General features: G+C 57.5%; 7 protein-coding genes across 7 annotated transcripts; 4 read left to right on the top strand and 3 right to left on the bottom strand.

Moving 5' to 3' along the window:
• The first annotated feature begins 86 nt into the window (after positions 1-86).
• L226DRAFT_529579 (longevity assurance proteins LAG1/LAC1) lies at positions 87-2136 on the top strand. Its single transcript, XM_067679644.1, has 11 exons — positions 87-217; positions 269-313; positions 366-511; positions 564-913; positions 967-1021; positions 1079-1241; positions 1302-1380; positions 1429-1505; positions 1562-1627; positions 1692-1829; positions 1885-2136. Exons 1-11 carry the CDS (start codon positions 156-158, stop codon positions 1967-1969), a joined length of 1266 nt encoding a protein of 421 aa, XP_067541705.1. The 5' UTR covers positions 87-155; the 3' UTR covers positions 1970-2136.
• Positions 2070-3977, bottom strand: L226DRAFT_529578 (uncharacterized protein). Its single transcript, XM_067679643.1, has 7 exons — positions 3813-3977; positions 3634-3758; positions 3378-3577; positions 2997-3275; positions 2803-2933; positions 2538-2745; positions 2070-2480 (listed from the first exon to the last, which is right to left on the bottom strand). The coding sequence occupies exons 1-7, from the start codon at positions 3905-3907 to the stop codon at positions 2262-2264; spliced, it is 1257 nt and encodes a 418-aa protein (XP_067541704.1). The 5' UTR covers positions 3908-3977; the 3' UTR covers positions 2070-2261.
• A 669-nt stretch (positions 3978-4646) lies between these two features.
• On the top strand, positions 4647-6165 carry L226DRAFT_529577 (histone-fold-containing protein). The gene is made up of 4 exons (XM_067679642.1): positions 4647-5213; positions 5287-5384; positions 5507-5640; positions 5708-6165. Exons 1-4 carry the CDS (start codon positions 5000-5002, stop codon positions 5802-5804), a joined length of 543 nt encoding a protein of 180 aa, XP_067541703.1. The 5' UTR covers positions 4647-4999; the 3' UTR covers positions 5805-6165.
• Positions 6166-6746: 581 nt separating this feature from the next.
• L226DRAFT_130343 (uncharacterized protein) lies at positions 6747-10053 on the top strand. The gene is made up of 2 exons (XM_067672253.1): positions 6747-8320; positions 8379-10053. Exons 1-2 carry the CDS (start codon positions 7078-7080, stop codon positions 9968-9970), a joined length of 2835 nt encoding a protein of 944 aa, XP_067541702.1. The 5' UTR covers positions 6747-7077; the 3' UTR covers positions 9971-10053.
• L226DRAFT_130344 (uncharacterized protein) lies at positions 10054-11033 on the top strand. The gene has a single exon (XM_067672254.1). It carries the CDS (start codon positions 10137-10139, stop codon positions 10626-10628), a length of 492 nt encoding a protein of 163 aa, XP_067541701.1. The 5' UTR covers positions 10054-10136; the 3' UTR covers positions 10629-11033.
• Positions 11034-11443: 410 nt separating this feature from the next.
• On the bottom strand, positions 11444-12836 carry L226DRAFT_130303 (RmlC-like cupin). Its single transcript, XM_067672252.1, has 5 exons — positions 12656-12836; positions 12499-12595; positions 12159-12440; positions 12025-12104; positions 11444-11965 (listed from the first exon to the last, which is right to left on the bottom strand). The coding sequence occupies exons 1-5, from the start codon at positions 12740-12742 to the stop codon at positions 11528-11530; spliced, it is 984 nt and encodes a 327-aa protein (XP_067541700.1). The 5' UTR covers positions 12743-12836; the 3' UTR covers positions 11444-11527.
• A 984-nt stretch (positions 12837-13820) lies between these two features.
• On the bottom strand, positions 13821-16126 carry L226DRAFT_453418 (uncharacterized protein; the record flags this gene model as incomplete). The annotated part of the gene is made up of 10 exons (XM_067675124.1): positions 13821-14191; positions 14246-14334; positions 14404-14529; positions 14593-14797; positions 14847-14985; positions 15044-15149; positions 15200-15624; positions 15680-15789; positions 15845-15959; positions 16028-16126. 10 exons carry the CDS (start codon positions 16124-16126, stop codon positions 13821-13823), a joined length of 1785 nt encoding a protein of 594 aa, XP_067541699.1.
• Positions 16127-16755: the final 629 nt, after the last annotated feature.

The following is a 16755-nucleotide window of genomic DNA, read 5'->3' as shown; positions in this document are numbered from 1 at the left end:
AGGCACGAGTTTGATGGGCGCCTAATATGCGTACGGATGTTAACACGGTCTTGGCACCGAGCTGAGTTGTCCCGTCACCCGGCGTCCACTATACCCTGCTCTCCCCTGCCAGTGCACCGGACGAAGACCATATTCCTACAGGCTCTCTGACCAGCATGACGCGCTCGTCGGACAGGAAGAAACCCCAGCGAATTCAAACATATACCGAAAGCGTAGAGTGAGTTCGACCCGGCGCGCCGAGGTCCATTCCTGACGCGTCAACTACTAGAACGGACCCAGGCCACCATTTGGTAGGCCCTTTTGGGCCACAAACGTGAGTGGGGCTCGCTACCATACCAAATGTGTGCTCATTCGGTGATTTCCAGCCCACTGGGTCAGGACTCCGCACCTCCTTCCCCAAGCGCTCCCAAACGCTTCCTGAAGAACGGTAATGCTGCAGTAGCACCCTGGTCGACGGAGTCGCGAGGCTTCTGGGCGGATATCAAGTCTCTCAGATGGGTGGTGGTGCCCAGTACGTCCATGCCATCTTGCATGTCCCGGGGTCTCTGCTTACACGAAGACAGCATCATCCTTGAAGATCCTCCTTGCTGTCGTCGCTCTTTGGGCCAACTGGGAACTTCTCGCGCCTTACGTTGCGAAAGACCTGCCCAATCCGTTCGCACCTCTTCTCTTCATCTCGCATTATATACCCACATCCTCATCGGATGATCCTCGCTACCGGAAAGGATACCTTGACCTTGTCTTCATTGCCTACCACATCGTGTTCTGGTCCTTCATCCGGCAAAGCATCACCATCTACATCTGTCGGCCCATTGCACGCCGTTTTGGGATCAAAAAGGCGACCAAACTAGATCGTTTCGGCGAGCAGGGTTATGCTGTGATTTACTTTGCTATCATGGGATCATGGGGAGTGGTACGTATGCCTTTGACGCGTATCCTCGCTCGTTCTCATGAATGCTTCCATAGCGCATCATGTCTCAACTGCCAACGTGGTGGTATGACACGAAGTACTTTTGGATTGGTGCGCACCCGTCCTCGCGTTCCTGCCGAAGGACACCTGCTCATTGGCATCCTGCAGACTATCCTCACTGGGAGATGAAGCCAGAACTCAAGCGGTACTACCTCATGCAGGCCGCTTACTGGTGCCAACAGCTCATCGTCTTACTTCTCGGGCTTGAAAAACCTCGCAAGGACTACTATGAGCTGGTAGCGCACCACTTCGTGACCCTCTGGCTTGTCGGGTGAGTCTTCAAACTCCGCGCAATTGTCGTCGACTTGATTCATAACGTGGGACGGAGCAGTTGGAGCTACCTCATCAACCTCACCCTCATTGGAAACGCGGTCTACCTCAGCATGGACATTCCTGATTCGTGGCTTGGGGTGAGCAAGCATGCGTCCTCAGCGAGGACTCCGCTGACCTCTCAGTAGATGTCGAAACTCTTGAACTACATCCGATGGGACAGGACCAAGACTGCTGTCTTCGCGGTCTTTATCGGCATCTGGAGGTAAGTATAGTCTGCGTGTCAGCGGTGAGCTCACACTGACCGCGGATGCCGTACAGCTATTTCCGGCACTGGTTGAACTGGAGGATCCTCTACTCCGTGCTGTTTGAGTTTGATCTCATGCCGTACGTATCAGCAGCTATCTCGTTGACAGATTCGCAGCGCTCATGTTCCTCTGATATCGTGCAGTGAGTCGTCGAAGCGGTGGTCGCCAGAGGATGGTGTGTGGTTGGTATGGTGGATGAAATACCAAGTGTTCGTACCCATCCTGGCCCTACAAGCACTGAACCTCTTCTGGTACTTCTTCATCTGGCGCATAGCCTACCGGTGCGTCATGAATTGTCGTTTTGAGGATGTAAGATGGGCTCACGGATAGTTCTAGGGCTGTCACCGACATCACGGTCTCCGACGACCGTTCGGATGACGAGGATGACGGCGACGATGATGCAGACGAGAAGGACGACTGATAGACGATCATCTGAACGAGGCCAAAAGAACGATACCATTTGTATAGGCTAATAACGCCCTCGCTAGTCGAGGACTAGTGCTGTCGCCTCTTTCTCATGTCTTACGGCTGTAATAGATGCGTCTAACGATCAGGAATTGATACAAAGCAGCAGCGACGCTAGCGGAGATACAAGTACATGAAGCATGACACTCGGCTACAGAGGATAACAACAGGGCCAGGTATGGTTACAGAGGGTAACAACAGACCGGGTATGGTTTCAGAATGTGCGCACTCGCACCGGCAGGGTCTCCTCAGAAGTCATCGTCATCTGCATCGGGCTGCGCCACCGCATTAGCACCTTTAACCGGAACGCCGAAAATGCCTTCCATATCAGAGAAGTCCGAGTCTTCCTCCCACTCCTGGAACTCGACCTTGGGCATATTGTCAGCCGTACGGTTCGGCCAGCGCTGCTCGCGTTGCTGGTCCACAGGGTCGCCCGACGCCATGGAGATCATCGCTTCAAGCGTATACTGCCACGGCGGTCAGTACACGCTTCGCAGAGTCTGAGAGGCTGAAGAGATGCTCACATAGGCGTCGTTGCCAGCGTTGTGAAGATAGCTGGTATCGATCTTCAAGTGCCTGCAGATGCGCTCGAGGGAGCGGGTGTTGTTGCTGTCGCCCTCGAGGGCCGCGAAGAGCTCCGCGGTGTCGACTACGTAGATCTCCCCGTCCATCGGCGAGTCCGCGAGGACATCTGTGCGTTCGATCGCGCTGATGGCCGCGGACTTTAGGTACCTAGAGGGGAGTGGAGTGGGTGAGTCGGCAAGCAGCGTACACATCGTGCTGAATTACTTGATGTCCTGGCTCTGGTCGTGGAAGACGAGGAAGAGGGGGCCGTGCTCGCGGTGCTTGTTGATGATGCCACAGATTCTGTCTCTGAACTCTTCCTTGCTCACATCGATGCTCTTGCCAAAGTTGTAAAACTAGGTGATCCCATCAGCCGACCGCTATGGATGCAAGAGGAAGAGGACGAGTCGTTCACGTACTTCGCGGTTATTTGGCACATAGTGCTGGGTGTACTGGCGCCGTTCCTTGACGATGAGATGACCGTGTTCCTTCACAGGCTGCTCATCGACCCATCGGACGAGCCGCCAGCCGAACTCGGTCAGGAGCGTGTGGTCCCTGTCCCAAGCTTCGAAGTCCATGGCGCACCACGTCCCGAGCCTCGCGGCCCAGAGGGTGCGCACGCGCTCGAACATGAGTCTCCGCAAGCCAAGCATGTTGTCCATGCCCTTCTTGAGCCTCTTGTTGTTCTTGTCGATCGTCTGTAGAGCCGAGTCGGCGTCAGCACACTTACGGCGACGAGCCCGTTTGCCACCGCGACGCCCCCGCCGGCGGGAGCCTCCGCGATGACGCCCTTGACGTACTTTGATCGCCCGCTTGAGGACCGTTGCATCGTTGTACACGTCCGGGGAGATGTTCACCAGGTCCTTCGGCTGGATGAGGTACTCGGAGGACGGCAGCGGGATCGCCTCTTTGGTGAGCCGAATGGTGTGCAGGTAGTAGCGCATGTATTCGATCTGAGCAGATGAGAACAGCAGACGCATCTCGCCGTTCTCAAACGTGCCTGCACGACGTGATTCAGCATGTGCATTGCTAGCAAGAATGTCACGCGCCACAGACCGAGGTGCAGTTCGATTCCGCTGACGCCAGGCTTTCGGAGGGGATGATCGGGATGGACCAACGCGTTATAGGCCAGCAACGCCTTCAGTGGGCTCACATCGTCTTGGTTAGGGAGAGCCTGATGCCTTCATGCCTCCTCAGTCAAGATGACGCGTCCCAGTGGCGCAAGACATTCATACCATTCGAAGAAGATGTCTGTGAATCTGTAGAAGCCAGTCACGCCCTCGACGCTGGCTGCAGGGCTGGCAGGGCTGGATCTGGTGTCAAAGGGCATCCTGTGCAGAGTTGGGTAGATGGGAAGGTGGAGAGTGGTGGGGAGAGGAAAGAAGAGACGACTACCGCAGCGGCCCTACTGTGGCGAAGACAATGAGACGCGTTCTTCTATTGCCCAAATCGGGATCGTCACACAAACGATCCGCACGTTTTAGGCAGGTCCCTGTGACTCTCGAGCGCCCGTCATAGCCCGCTGCCGCAGCCCTGCCGGCGACCAGGGAGACCAGCTGAGCTATGTTTTCTACGCAACGCGTTTCCTAGGACTGCACATACTTAGGTACCGGTTAGACCTGTCGCGACTAGGACTAGATCTGTTGCTCATGGTCCCAAGACATCTCAGGCAGGCTCAGTCCGGAAGGTATCGAGCAGAAGGCTGGGCCCGACTCGGGAGTGAATCAGAGCGGCGAAGGACTTGAAACAGCATCCATAAACCCCAGGGCGGGCTTAGATGTCCAATCGACTGTCTCTGTGATGCACGTTCCACTTATAACGTTTAATATTCACCTCGTTCTGCGCGACTGTTTGTTGTGAACAGTCTCAGGCTGTCTCGCGACGTTATTGTCTCCTTGTCTATCAAGGTATAGAAGGCATAGAAGTCGTGGCTTCTATCTGCGGAAGAACCACCAGCACTGCCCACCCAGGGGGGCCAGCCAATTTGCTGACCTTTCGACTCACTGCCAACGTTCGCACATATTATGGCCGAGGCATTATATAGGTGCATCTCTCTACAGCAGCCCTGACCTACCTCTCCCTCACCCACAACATCTCGTCCCTCTGATTCTGAAGGGCCGGGAGATCCTAGCCCAACGTACGCCGGGTGTTTCCGATTTCGGACAGCCACACGTCTCGCAAAGCCCGATTGAATCTGAACCGCGTCGCGTCGGGCGCCTTCCCCCCTTTCACCCAAACGCGTTCTGAACGCGACTCAGCCGTCCCTGGCACCCTTGCTCTCCCCCACCCTACTCAGCGATACCCTAACGCGTCCACTCTTTCTTCTACTCGTAACCACCGTTCTGCCGCCCCTCCCGCCACTGCTTCCGACCTCATCACCGCCTCTGACTCTGCCACGAACCCCCCCTAATACATTCACAAAATGGCGAAAACCGTCCAACAAAGTCGCAAGCGTGTCGTGGACGACTCGCCACCCTCTTCTCCGCCACCAGCCGCCAAGCGCCGTACGGCCACGGCGCGGAAGAGCACCGGGGGCGGGCCACCGGCTGCTCGCACAAGTAATGCTAGTGCGGGTCCCTCAAAGGCCAGCCGCCGTGCAAGCGGCGGGCAAGGGCAGGGCGACGCCGCTCCACGCAGTACGTCCCTTGGCCCAGTCCTCGAGTTGAATGCTGACATTATACGGCGTTGCGGCGCGTGCCTCGCGTGCAGAGAAGCGGTTCCGGCCTGGGACGGTCGCGCTGCGCGAGATCCGCAGGTACCAGAAGAGCACGGACCTGCTTATACGCAAGCTGCCGTTTTCACGAGTGGTGAGTGGTCGTTTGTTTGGGATGCACCCACCCACCCCCATGACCAGTGGGTGGTCGCTGGGTGGGCGTATCACGGTGAAAACGGTGTGAACGCGCGCACTAACGGCGGCTGGCGGGGACAGGTGCGCGAGATCGCGCTGGACATGATGACAGACACGGTGGACTATGGCGCAGCCGGGCTGCGGTGGCAGAGCTCCGCGATCTTGGCACTGCAGGAGGCGACGGAGGCCTTCCTGGTGCACATGTTCGAAGACGCGTAAGTGGCGTTGACTTGAGAGGAAGCTTGATGTGGCTGACAGCTGGGCTCTGCTTGTGTGTACTAGGAATTTGTGCGCGATCCACGCGAAGCGGGTCACGGTCATGCAGAAGGATATCCAGCTCGCGCGCCGTTTGCGAGGGTCGAACGGGGCACTGGCGTGATTTTGCCACCTGTGACTTGTGGCCATCTGGCTCGCACGACGTGCCGCGCGCGGAGGTATTCCTGGCAGTGGTTGCCAGGTCCCTGTTGCGTTGCGCGTCCGGCTTCTTTCTCGCACGACATGCGTTTTCCCTGCTCATTATGCTCGGTTTTGCTTTCGAACCTGCTGCGATCATTGTTGTGTTACAGTGTTCTTTGACGCCATATTACGACCTTTCCGCCCTGCGACACCTCACCCTCATCCATCCCTATCCATCCGACCACGATCCACATGTATTGATCAATTTGTTTTGACATGTACGTCAGATACAGTGCACGATTTATGCTACATGGCATGCCGAAGAGTGGAAGAGAGATCTCGAGCGTGGGCGGACCGGCAGAAGCATCGAGAGGGCCTATGGAAGATGCCGCAAAGCTCGTGGCGACTCACGCAAGGAACTGAGTGGACGGGTTCGGAGGAAAAGCACCGAGAGGTGATGCGAACGTGGGCTGCGGGTGGCTAGACTGTGTTGATGTCAGCGAATATGTGATGGATGCGGTGGCCGTTGGCCGACGGGGCAGATCCGGGAGGCTCAGGGCGGAGGGAGGACTGTTAAGCCGCTGGTATCGCGCTGGAGGACGAGATGGAACGGGACCGAAACGTGTGGAGAAGCTGGGCGAGGACGTGGATAGGTTGGAGGCTGGAGAAGGGATAGTTCGGAAGAGAGGTGATGTCATCCAGGCCCATTCGCGAGGGCCATGTGCGCGCGGTGACGGCGGCCGGGAGGGTCGGGGCAGCGATGTGGCGAAGAAGGGAGAGTTGTGGGAGAGCGCACAGAGGACGAGCAGCGGTGAATGGCAGCGAAGCCGGGAAGAGGGCAGCGTGGACGGCGGGAGGACGTCGGATAGCTGGGTCCAAAAATAAGTGGGAAATAAATGACAACGAGGACGGGCCGTCCCGTGGGCTCCAGGCAAACAAACAAACAGGTTCACTCTCTGCGCTCAGTCTCAGTGTTCGGCCAGGAGGGTGGTCGTTGTCGCGCCGCACCAGTCTTTACTAGTCACTCCGTCGAGGCACTGGCAGCGTTTCGTTCAAGTCTCGTTCAAGGTTGCCGCCAGAATCCATTCCCCGGCTAGCCCTCCGGTCGCCCGCCAGCTCCAGATCTCTTCCCCACACCTCTTCAACTTGGCCTACGCCCTCCGCCTCCGCCCGCCCAAGTCCTCCCTCGATGTGCCCTCTCGACGCCTGATCTCTCCCACCATCCTCGCCCTCTGCTCTCTCCCCTCCCAGAGCCCATGCGCCGCATCGCTGCGGTCTTCGCGTCCAAGCGCACCGACAGGTCCGACGCTGCCTCCTCTACTACAGCCTCGGCTACCACCACCCCCGACGCTCCCCCGCCTCCCGCCCCCAAGCCCTCGTCGTCCAAACGCTTCTTCCGCTCTCTCTCGCGCAAGAGCAAGGCCCCTGTCGGCCCCGTTGCTGACCGTCTCAACAGCACAGAGCTCCACCCTCCCTCCTCGTCCTCATCTTCAAGCGGCGCTCCCACAACCCCGGACGATGACCGTGGCTCCCTCCTCAGGGCCCCTGCGAACAAGGCATGGCTTCCTCTCCCGCCTGTCGATCCCCGTCTAGGTTCGTTCCACAATCTTGAGCCCGCTCCCCACGATCGCTCGCGTTTCTCCCTCCCGCCCCCTCCTCCTGCAACCCCTTCCACGCTTGACACGGAGGAGGATGACTCCTCGACCGAGGAGTCCTCCCTCGTCCCTCCAGATCCTCCCCCAAAGGCTCCGGAGCGCGCAGTCCCGCTTACTGCTCCTGAATACCTTCTCGCATTGACGTCAAACAATCTTCGGCTTCCATACGCCCCGCCCCCTCTCCTTCACGTACCCGGTCGCCCAATGTTTCCAAGATCGTGCAATCCCCGCCGTAACCTCCACTGTTCCGACTGTCTGGAGACTACAATGCACCGCAAGAAGCTTCAGCGCCGCCTCCAGCGCCGCGATCTATCCCCCGCTGAGGCACGTTCCATCGCCCCCTTCGCAGGCCGCAGAAATGTCATTAAGGAGCACTACCAACTCTATATGGACGACGTTGCCGTGCGTGAAGGACGCGTTCAATCCCACTCTCTGGGCCTCAAGAGGTGGGCCGAGCGTCCGTGCTTCGAGGATAGAATGCACGTGCTCCTGTCCGAGAATATACCGTCCAACCCGCATTCCGAACCTCAATGGACCCGCGTTGCACCCGCAACCGGCTTTGGTGTCGCTGCCCTAGAGTTCTCGGTGACGCTGGAACTGCTCGCGGACCTGTACGAGGACAACATTGCCTCCGAATACCAAGGGCAATCACTCGCTCCGGACGCCTCGGCATTAGGCTATTTACGCTTAGACACTCAGCTCACATTGGATCTCGCCCCCGCCCTCTCTCAGTCACCCACGACCCTCAGCCCTTCGTCGTCCGTCAGCCCACCTTCCCCAGCAACCATGCCCTCACCGACCTCTGTCGCTGGTGCTCAAAGTCCCAAGCAAGCTCAGTCTAGCTGTGAGTTTCTCCGTGTCCACGCTGTGTACAAAGCTAACTATCTGGCACGCCTCCATAGCTCTACCACCCTCACAGTCACGCGGTCAGACGTATAGAGCGTCCCCGTCCCCGCTGAGGATGGAAGCCGCGTCAGCCTCACCACGTACGCCGAGTGCGCTGTCGCCGGTGTCATCGGCAGCGTCTACCACTGTGGCTTTCCCAGCCCGCCCTGCATCATCCGCGGCTTCCCCTCCTCCTCCATCAGCGTCATCTCATCCACCACCCCTAAAGTCAGCTCTGAAACAGGGAGTGCGATTCGCCGAGGAGGAGAAAGAAGACCAGGTCCCGCTCGACTACGTAATGCGGATCAAGAGGAAACGCGAGGAGAAGGCGCGCTTCCTCCAGGCGGAGCGGCAGCGTCGCAAGTACGACGAGGAGCGACGACAGCATGAGGAGGAGAAACGGAAGTGGGAGGAGGAGCGCGCGGCGTGGGAGCGAGAGAAACATGCGATAGAGGAAGAGCGCAAGAAGAAGATATATGCTGACGAACTCGTCGCTGCACGCAGTAGGCGCGACAGTCAGCGGTATGGCTTCGGTGCGATGGCGGGCGAGGGCCTCGCCACAGGGCAGTGGGATCGCAACGAGCGGCCCCGACCGGAGCGGGAAGGTTCAAGCTCGTCATACTTGCGACCTGCGTACGATCCTGCGGCGCACCCTCACATGCCCAGATCGAACTCGGATTTGCTGCATCCAATGCCCAAACCGTCCCGCCAAGGATCAAGCTCCGGCTCGGGCTCACCAGGAGACTCACGGCCCAATAGCGTCTACGGTTCAGGTTCTACCCCCGGCTCTCGCCCGCCTTCGATGCACTCTGGTGTCCCAACGCCGTCCTCTTCGCAGCAAGACGTACGCTCCCGTGAGCGTCGCATGAGCAACACTGGCAGCCGCCGCGGGTCCATGGTCTCCGAGGGCGGTGGTGGGTCCTGGCGACAAAGCCAGCACGTCCCTATCCCTCCGCTGCCACCGGTGTGGCCCATGAACATGAGCCCGACCATGCCTATGCCCATGTCGGCGATGCCGATGGCTATGCCCATGCAGATGTCCATGCAGATGCCAATGCAGATGCAGATGCCGCAGATGTACGGCATGGGGATGGACATGCCCCTCCTACCTCCCTCGCCACCATTCATGATGCAGCAGTATGGTCCCCGGTCGCCAGGGCAGAGCAGCAGTCGCAGCCACTCCCCGCAGCGCTCGCATAGTTCCTCACCCACGCTAGGGAGACAGAACCTTCCTGCGAGTGGCAGCTCGGAACGTGTCAACCGCATGTCCCAGGTGAGGGGTTCGTCGGCGTCGGCGCGAGCGCCCTCACTGCCGCGTTCGGAATCAAGCCCTCGTCGTGCCCACCACCAGCGCACTTCCAGTGGCGAGATACCGCCCCGCCCACCAGCGCAGCGTAACGCCACCTCGGACGACAGGCGGAGTCCCAGGTCATCGGCGCCCTCGAATTCGGGCTCGCATCGACCACATCCCCCTTCGCACAGTTCATCATTACCGCCGCACCCTCCCCCGGCGTTCTCACAGGCACGTTCGTCGTGGGCGATGCCACAGACAGGCTTCGAAAACACCAGTCGACCGAACACTGGAAGGCGACAGACAATGATCTCATGACCACGCTTATCCTTTCCTCGTGGCACGTTCGCACCCCTGTTCCCTGCTCCACCATCTCTCCCTCTCTGCCATGCTGACCCCCCTGTCCCAATCGCACAGTCATACCTGGACAATACCGCATACGTACGTTCACCAAAGTATCACCTAATCTTGGACGTTGGCACGCATGCAACCACCATCGTCTATCATTATACCTGACCTTATCCGCTCGCTGTCCCCCTTCTTGTATTCTCCCGCGAGCATCGCATTCCCATATATTTTGCGAAGTAGTGCCGATTCTCTACCACCTAGCTATTTACCCCAAGTACTAGTCGTTCTTCAGTGTTTACTCCCCATGCATGCCGCACATTCACATCCGCATACACACACATGTCTTCTCGCTTTCACACCGCATACCGGACATCGAGCGCACTCTCATTTCCGAGTCTCCGAGTCTTGGCCCGCCCCCGTCCCATCCCCCCATTCCCTCCATATCCCGCTGTCCACTCCATCACGCACGCCCCTCATGTCCCCCACTCGCCGCCGTTGTCGCCGGTGGCCCCCCTTAGTAAGTAGTCAGTACGTATACAATATTGTAGGAATGCCCCCCGCATTGTTCATGGATGCTCTACTATTCTTTGTCCTCGACCTTCTTCTTCTCCTCGTCCTCCACTACTAGGTTTGGTAGCCCTTCGTTGTCGCCCTCGTTACCCGTTGCGCGTTTGGCTGTCAGCAAGTTGTTACTGTTGTTATGTTTCGTACTGTAGGTAGCGGTGTTCGTTCGGTAGTAGGAAGACCGGAGTAAGAAGTCAGATCTAAGCTTTCGCTGCTTGCTGCGTCGTGTCGTGGTCGTGTGGTCGTGTTGTGGACGCTGCGTAGAGTCGAGACTAGCACTAGCTATAGCTAGAGAGCGAGGATTTTGGAGCCGGTACGTACTCTACCAAGTATATTACATCACTATCCTGAGACTCGAAGCACCCGAGGAAGGGTGGAATGCATATCTGGAATACGAGAGTCGACGGCGATTCAGAGGCGGATCGCTGCACGCACGAGCACGGATAAGGACTAGCCAGCATCAGCGCGGTTCCGCCGTTCGCGTAAATGGGATTCGGGGGACCTACACGCACCCACAACGCTATCTCTCCTCGCCGGGTGCGGAGAAGACGTCGGTACCTAGCATGCATGCGCATCTGCATCTGCTGGCAGATACAGGCAGATACGCGGTGTGGGGTATGACGCGGACGGATCGCTATCGCGAATCCCTTCTGGAAGCGGAGACTCGTCGGACCCCGATCGAGGTACAACAAGCGTTTGGGATGCGTGCATGCTTACCGGTGCGGCGAAGGGTGGAGCGCACAACCGCGCACACGGGGAGATAGGTGAGTTTATGGGCCGTGAGGCATAAGGTCATGATAGTATTAGTCCGTTCCGTAACAAAGTGTCAAGTGTCCCCGCTATAAAACAAAAAAGAAAGATAGGCTACAGATGTGTTAAAAGTCCATTAGAAGAAAGGAATCATAGGCTAGCTAGCACACTGCCTCTATACAACGGCTGGACCCGGGCTGGGAAGGCACACGCTCACTGGGGAGCGTCGTACTTCTCTTCCGTGGGCACGAGAGAGCGGCCGGCCATCTCGGGGCGGACGTACCAGCGGTTGGCCGCCTGCTCCTTCTTCTGGCGGCGGCGGCCGACGAGCCAGAATGCCCCAATGACGACGTAGCCGAGGGCCATCGCGCCGACGACGACGATGAGGGCGATGAGGACGCTGTTGGAGATGCCGCCGCTGGACGCGACGGTCGACGCGTCCTCGGCGAGCGCGCCGAAGACGTTGCCCGTCGACTGCACGTTGCGCGTGTAGTGCGTGGACGAGGGCGAGTACGAGACGGTCTTGCTCGCGGGCCACGTCGAGTAGGTCGTGCTGATGGGCGGCTGGAGCTGGGCGTGCGGCTGGTCGCCGCGCTTGATGCCGCAGCGGTCGAGGCACTCCTGACGGCCCAGGGCAATGTTGTCGGGGATCTGGGGGTGGTGGGATCGGTGAGAGGTGCGCTACGGGTATACATCGGATGACGGCGTACCATAGCCTCGATACCAGTGACCCCCTGGACGCCAAGGTCACCGAGAGACGCCGCGACAACGTCAGGGGGAAGACCGAAGTCTGTGGGTGGCGTTAAGGTTGAGAGCATCGGAGCGGAACTCTGATAGTACTCACAGCGCTGGGCGATAGACTCGACACCGGGGTCCTCGTTGTTGAGGGCGGCGATGAACATGACGGGGTCGCAGAGCTCGTTCTGCTGGAAGTGGATCGAGCCCTGGAGGAAGATCTGCGCCTGACCAGCGTTGAGGGTGTTGCCTACAAAGCGTGCGCCGTTCTCCGCGATCATGCCGCTGGTGAGGGTACCGTTGATGACATAGAGCATCTCAGTAGCACGGGGGTGCGTGTGAGGAGTGTTCATGCCACAGGGGCCGAGCCACCCGAGGGTCATGGCCAAGCCTGAAGGCGAACGTTGAGTCGGTCGGAGTGGAAGTGTTAGAAGGCTAGAGACACGAACCGTTGTTGACGAGGGCAGGGAAGTTGCCGGCGGTAGCACCGACAGTGCTACCACCAGCACCCTTCGCAGCCGTGCCATTGAAGAAGTCAAAGACAAACTGGGTGATCAAATGTTATCATCGAGGACGATTTTGATTGATGACTGTGGATGTACTCACGTCCTTGTCGTCAGCGAGGATCTTGATGCGGTCGACCTGCAGAGGAGCAGCGCGGAGAGCGGCAACCTTCTCAGCAACGGAGGACATCGTGGACACGGAGGATGAAGGGGAAGGGGTGGAGAAGTGAACAAGGGAGAAAGTAGGAGAAGAGCGGGGTGCTGTTTGACGGCTCGAGCACTTACCCTTTTATCCTCTGGCCCTTATCCTGTCCGAGGAGTTGGAATGAACAAGATACGGATGAAACCTGCGAGAGCTAGTAGTTCGACGCCCAAACCCCTACGCGCCTACGGACCTGGCGCATTCTGGCGCACCAATGGCATTGCGTCCTAGATGCGCCTGCTTGCATGATCTGTAACGCCCGGGTCCAATACAAAGGTACGTAGCATTTCCGGGGGTCTGTACACCCCGACCTGACCGAGTGCTATGATGGGGCGCGAAGCCTCGCGGCGGGTGTGTGCAACTGAAGAACCAATAGCAATGGACCATCCGGCAAGTGACGGCGATGCACGGTCGGGCGGTGCGCTCGCAGAAGGTTGCCCCTGAGGCGCAATGCTCTCCGGTACACTTTCGGGGAACATTCAAAGCGCATCTCTGCACTATTTTGTGATCTTCCAGCGCTGATTTTGGCATAAACGAGTGATTCAGTGGGCGACCCCCTCGGAGGCTTCTGAAGACGATAAGGCGCCTTATGGTATGCATCTGCAACAATATGGATGTGAGCGTTGTTGGTAGTGCAGGAGACAAAACGCACTTGCAAAAGGCAGTTCAGTGGCAGCGAACGTTCTTGTTGTGCGGAACAATTGGAATGGAGGGAATGGAGGGCAACACAGCCTTCAAAGTGCAGGTGCCTTTCGGTTGATGCCACGCGAATTTGTGGAGGCTTGGCTACTTTTGGCAGGCGTTATACATAGATAAACCCGTGCTGCGTGAATTCGTCATGAACGCCGATCCCGCGGTATCCCGCCCGCAAGGCACTATCTGGCGAGTATACACGGCGAGTAAATGATGACCGAGATAGCCGGATGGAATTCAAGGGCAGTATGGATAGTCATGGAGTTTACCACGCGTCTGCAGACAGACGTCAGCGCGAACACACTGGACAGGTGAGGACAGGGTTGAATATTCTCACCAACTGCTAGCCTGTCACTGCCATGCCAGTACAGGTTTATTCTGAGGATGCGGCTCGTTTCTCTCGCTCTCGCCGTTTCGCGTTATCCCACCAGCGAACGACCCTCCGTTCGAAGCGTTCTACGACGTTGGACACAAATGCGTCGTCAACGCCTGCCCACTTTGCTGCACGTGAGATCACCAGATCCATATCGTTAGGGAGAGAGCCAAGGATGTCTTGGGTGTTGTAGATTGTATACTGTTCCCCCGGTCGGAGAACGTTGCTTTGCGCGTCGATTGTATTGGCCGCCATGTTAACCCCAAGGAAGCCGATCTGTTCCGTGGGCTGCTCCGGGCCGTTCGGGCCAGTGGGAGTCGACGGCCTCGACGGGCGACTCAGAGGGAACTGATCGGTCGTGGCGTTACGTGCTGTGCATCCTGTTTTCAGGAACGGCTTGAATAGGATCTACGAGAACCACTTACGAGGCATTCTGTCTTCTCGTGGTAGAAGTGCTCTCTCACAAAACGCCAAGTACTCATCCAGCATCTTGTCGTCCATATCAAGTGCAGACCTGAGTATCGCCTCTTCAGCACAGAGCACAGGACGTTCTCCCTGCATCGAGCGCTAGGCCAATACTCACCGGCTCGTCTCTAGGGAGTATGCAGGAGCGTGTTTCAAGTCGGTTGCCTCGGCGTCTTGAATGGCTCGGATGAGTTCCGGAAGGGCAGGCAGCGCACAGGCAGGATCGATCTTGTCCCGTGGCCGTCTGCATTGCAATGATTAGTCGCCGACGAGCTCGCAGTACAGGTTTACATAGCCGTGGTCATACCTTGACTTGCCGTCGAGGCCATACACCATCTTCATGACCACGATGACAGTTGCGACAAGTGCTACTTCTGGAACAGTGCTATCGTGCTTGTGGAAGCTTGGGTCTCTCTTCTTCTTGCGTATCAGCTCTGGAGCTAGTATTCTATGCAACGTCAAGGGAATCGACATGACGCGTGCGAGCTTCTTCGTCATCACATAAAGTGTAGCTGTTGGACAGTCAGGGCTTTGGAGTTGGGGATGAACACTGTAACGTACGCGAGCCTTGAAGAACTCGCACAGCTCGCCACAAGATCGAAGGGGCGTTCAATTCTGGAGTATAGATGTCGAATTTCGAGTACATCAGCTTCGCCAAACGGGACGTCAAGGAATGAAGGTGGAGAGGTGTGGGCGGGTACTGTTGGTGTCATCCTGTCATCCATGAGCGCCCACGGGCAAAAACTAGGCATACTCACTTGTGGCGACAACGTCTGAGCCGTATGCTTTCTCAAATGTCGTACCATATTCTCCGGCAAGAGGCGCAACGCATCTAGATACGGCAGGTCGTAGCTCTCGATGAGTCTGGACAACAATCAATACGTGGTTGCCTCAAGGGAGAGAGGAGGACACACTTCACGAAGTCCATGTATATGACCGGTACCCTCAACGTCCAGCACGCTAGAGCAAGCACTGATACGGTACCAGCAGGCTCATCGTAGTCGAATCGTTTGAATGTAGGCTTCTTCTTGCTGACGTGCGCCGACCTATCCTTACGGGACTCGCCTTGTGCTTCGTCATCAGAAGACGGGGTTTCCGAGTTCTCGCGCATGAGCCTGTCAAGTTCTGAGTCATGGTCCGACTCCTCCTCTGAGCCGGAAGAAGATGATGATGAAGAGGAACCACTATCATTGTCGCCGTCACGCTCTTCCTCATTCACAGGATTGTCCGCTGTTGGGGCTTCGTCGGCGCCCGTGTCTTTCATATGCAGGAGGGGCTCCGCAACCGGCGGTTTGGGAAGAAGGGACAGGTGGAGGGCCCATACATCCCTGCATACTTGCTGCGGTGTGTCAGAAAGAAGGACGCATGGAATGCATTCAGAGGAGTAGCCTCACCTCAAATTCTGGCGGCAACTGCCACAATCGCGCGAGCGCTGTTATTTGCATGCGGAGAATGAGCTGCAAGCACTGGAAATAATGATAGCGCGCCCGCTCTCCATGATAAACTAAACGTCCGTTAGTACGTTGGCGTTGCGTCCATTGAATGCGTGCACAACGAACGTTTCGGATCTGCGTTGGTGTGTCGCTCTTCTTTCTTCCGCTGCGACCTGAGCGTTCTTTTTCTCATGTGATGAGGTCCCAGCTCTGTGACCTCCGTGGTCTCGTTCCTGTAGTTCTATCCCGCATTGCAAGGTAAGTTTACGTCAGGCGCGAATTACAGCGGTGCGAATGCATCCTCCATACCTGAAGAACATGACCCTCGCTACACGTCACCAACCCACTGGAAGGCTCCTTGTGCCATTGCCTAGAACCACAGACTGGGCATTTTCGACGAGGTGCCATCTTGACTAGGACACTATTGACGGACTTGGTAGTCGGGAACCAACAAGGCTGCACGGCCACGACCCCCAACCCTCGGAGAGATAAGATAACCACGTGGTCTAAGAGAGGCTCTAGACATTCGCATTCAAATTTGCCTCCGTGACCTCGTCCTGCCCTTCCATGATCCCAGGAAACTATACTGGATTTGCGAATGAGGCCTAGAAATCTGATAGATACTGCAGGGCGTTCTCGGCACTGCCAATCACGACGCGATCTGAAGAGATCTGAAGCCTTTTTGAAGGCCAGATTCCCCCGTGTGTCCCGCAACTCAGTTCGAGCCTTGGGGCTCTCCAGGGCTACTTCAAACTAGACTGCTCTCTATCTCCTCTTAATACGTCAAAGGATGGGTGCTACGCTTCCTGCACTCTCACAAAATGAATGTACCGGGCGGTAGACCGAGATTTCGTGTGTTCCCGGGCTGTAATTTGGCCTGCAGACTGTGGTCGATGGTCACCGGTCACTGAGCAGAGCCGGCTCTCCGGGACAGCAGAAACATAGTAGTAATTCCTGTTATTCGTGCGCACCCGTCTGACCTGGCCCGGAATTGCTCAGGCGGACGAGAGATCGAAAAATGTCACTGCCGGAAGCCG

This window comes from Lentinus tigrinus, assembly GCF_003813185.1.
Source record: "Lentinus tigrinus ALCF2SS1-7 unplaced genomic scaffold L226scaffold_2, whole genome shotgun sequence".
Classification (NCBI taxonomy): domain Eukaryota; kingdom Fungi; phylum Basidiomycota; class Agaricomycetes; order Polyporales; family Polyporaceae; genus Lentinus; species Lentinus tigrinus.
This window is presented reverse-complemented; position numbering and strand designations above follow the sequence as displayed.

What these genes read in the sequence shown, in the direction of transcription:
- L226DRAFT_529578 (XM_067679643.1), bottom strand. Translation starts at nt 3,907, where the DNA reads ATGCCCTTTGACACCAGATCCAGCCCTGCCAGCCCTGCAGCCAGCGTC. An exon ending in ACAGACATCTTCTTCGAATG is followed by an intron (nt 3,759 to 3,812) that starts GTATGAATGTCT and finishes GGAGGCATGAAG; the next exon opens with GCATCAGGCTCTCCCTAACC. An exon ending in ACGCTGGCAACGACGCCTAT is followed by an intron (nt 2,481 to 2,537) that starts GTGAGCATCTCT and finishes CCGCCGTGGCAG; the next exon opens with TATACGCTTGAAGCGATGAT.
- L226DRAFT_529579 (XM_067679644.1), top strand. Translation starts at nt 156, where the DNA reads ATGACGCGCTCGTCGGACAGGAAGAAACCCCAGCGAATTCAAACATAT. An exon ending in CACGAAGTACTTTTGGATTG is followed by an intron (nt 1,022 to 1,078) that starts GTGCGCACCCGT and finishes GGCATCCTGCAG; the next exon opens with ACTATCCTCACTGGGAGATG. An exon ending in TTTGAGTTTGATCTCATGCC is followed by an intron (nt 1,628 to 1,691) that starts GTACGTATCAGC and finishes GATATCGTGCAG; the next exon opens with TGAGTCGTCGAAGCGGTGGT.
- L226DRAFT_130343 (XM_067672253.1), top strand. Translation starts at nt 7,078, where the DNA reads ATGCGCCGCATCGCTGCGGTCTTCGCGTCCAAGCGCACCGACAGGTCC. An exon ending in CAAGCAAGCTCAGTCTAGCT is followed by an intron (nt 8,321 to 8,378) that starts GTGAGTTTCTCC and finishes ACGCCTCCATAG; the next exon opens with CTCTACCACCCTCACAGTCA.
- L226DRAFT_130344 (XM_067672254.1), top strand. Translation starts at nt 10,137, where the DNA reads ATGCAACCACCATCGTCTATCATTATACCTGACCTTATCCGCTCGCTG.
- L226DRAFT_130303 (XM_067672252.1), bottom strand. Translation starts at nt 12,742, where the DNA reads ATGTCCTCCGTTGCTGAGAAGGTTGCCGCTCTCCGCGCTGCTCCTCTG. An exon ending in CCCTGCCCTCGTCAACAACG is followed by an intron (nt 12,441 to 12,498) that starts GTTCGTGTCTCT and finishes GTTCGCCTTCAG; the next exon opens with GCTTGGCCATGACCCTCGGG. An exon ending in CGAGTCTATCGCCCAGCGCT is followed by an intron (nt 12,105 to 12,158) that starts GTGAGTACTATC and finishes CGCCACCCACAG; the next exon opens with ACTTCGGTCTTCCCCCTGAC.
- L226DRAFT_529577 (XM_067679642.1), top strand. Translation starts at nt 5,000, where the DNA reads ATGGCGAAAACCGTCCAACAAAGTCGCAAGCGTGTCGTGGACGACTCG. An exon ending in AGCTGCCGTTTTCACGAGTG is followed by an intron (nt 5,385 to 5,506) that starts GTGAGTGGTCGT and finishes TGGCGGGGACAG; the next exon opens with GTGCGCGAGATCGCGCTGGA. An exon ending in GTGCACATGTTCGAAGACGC is followed by an intron (nt 5,641 to 5,707) that starts GTAAGTGGCGTT and finishes TGTGTGTACTAG; the next exon opens with GAATTTGTGCGCGATCCACG.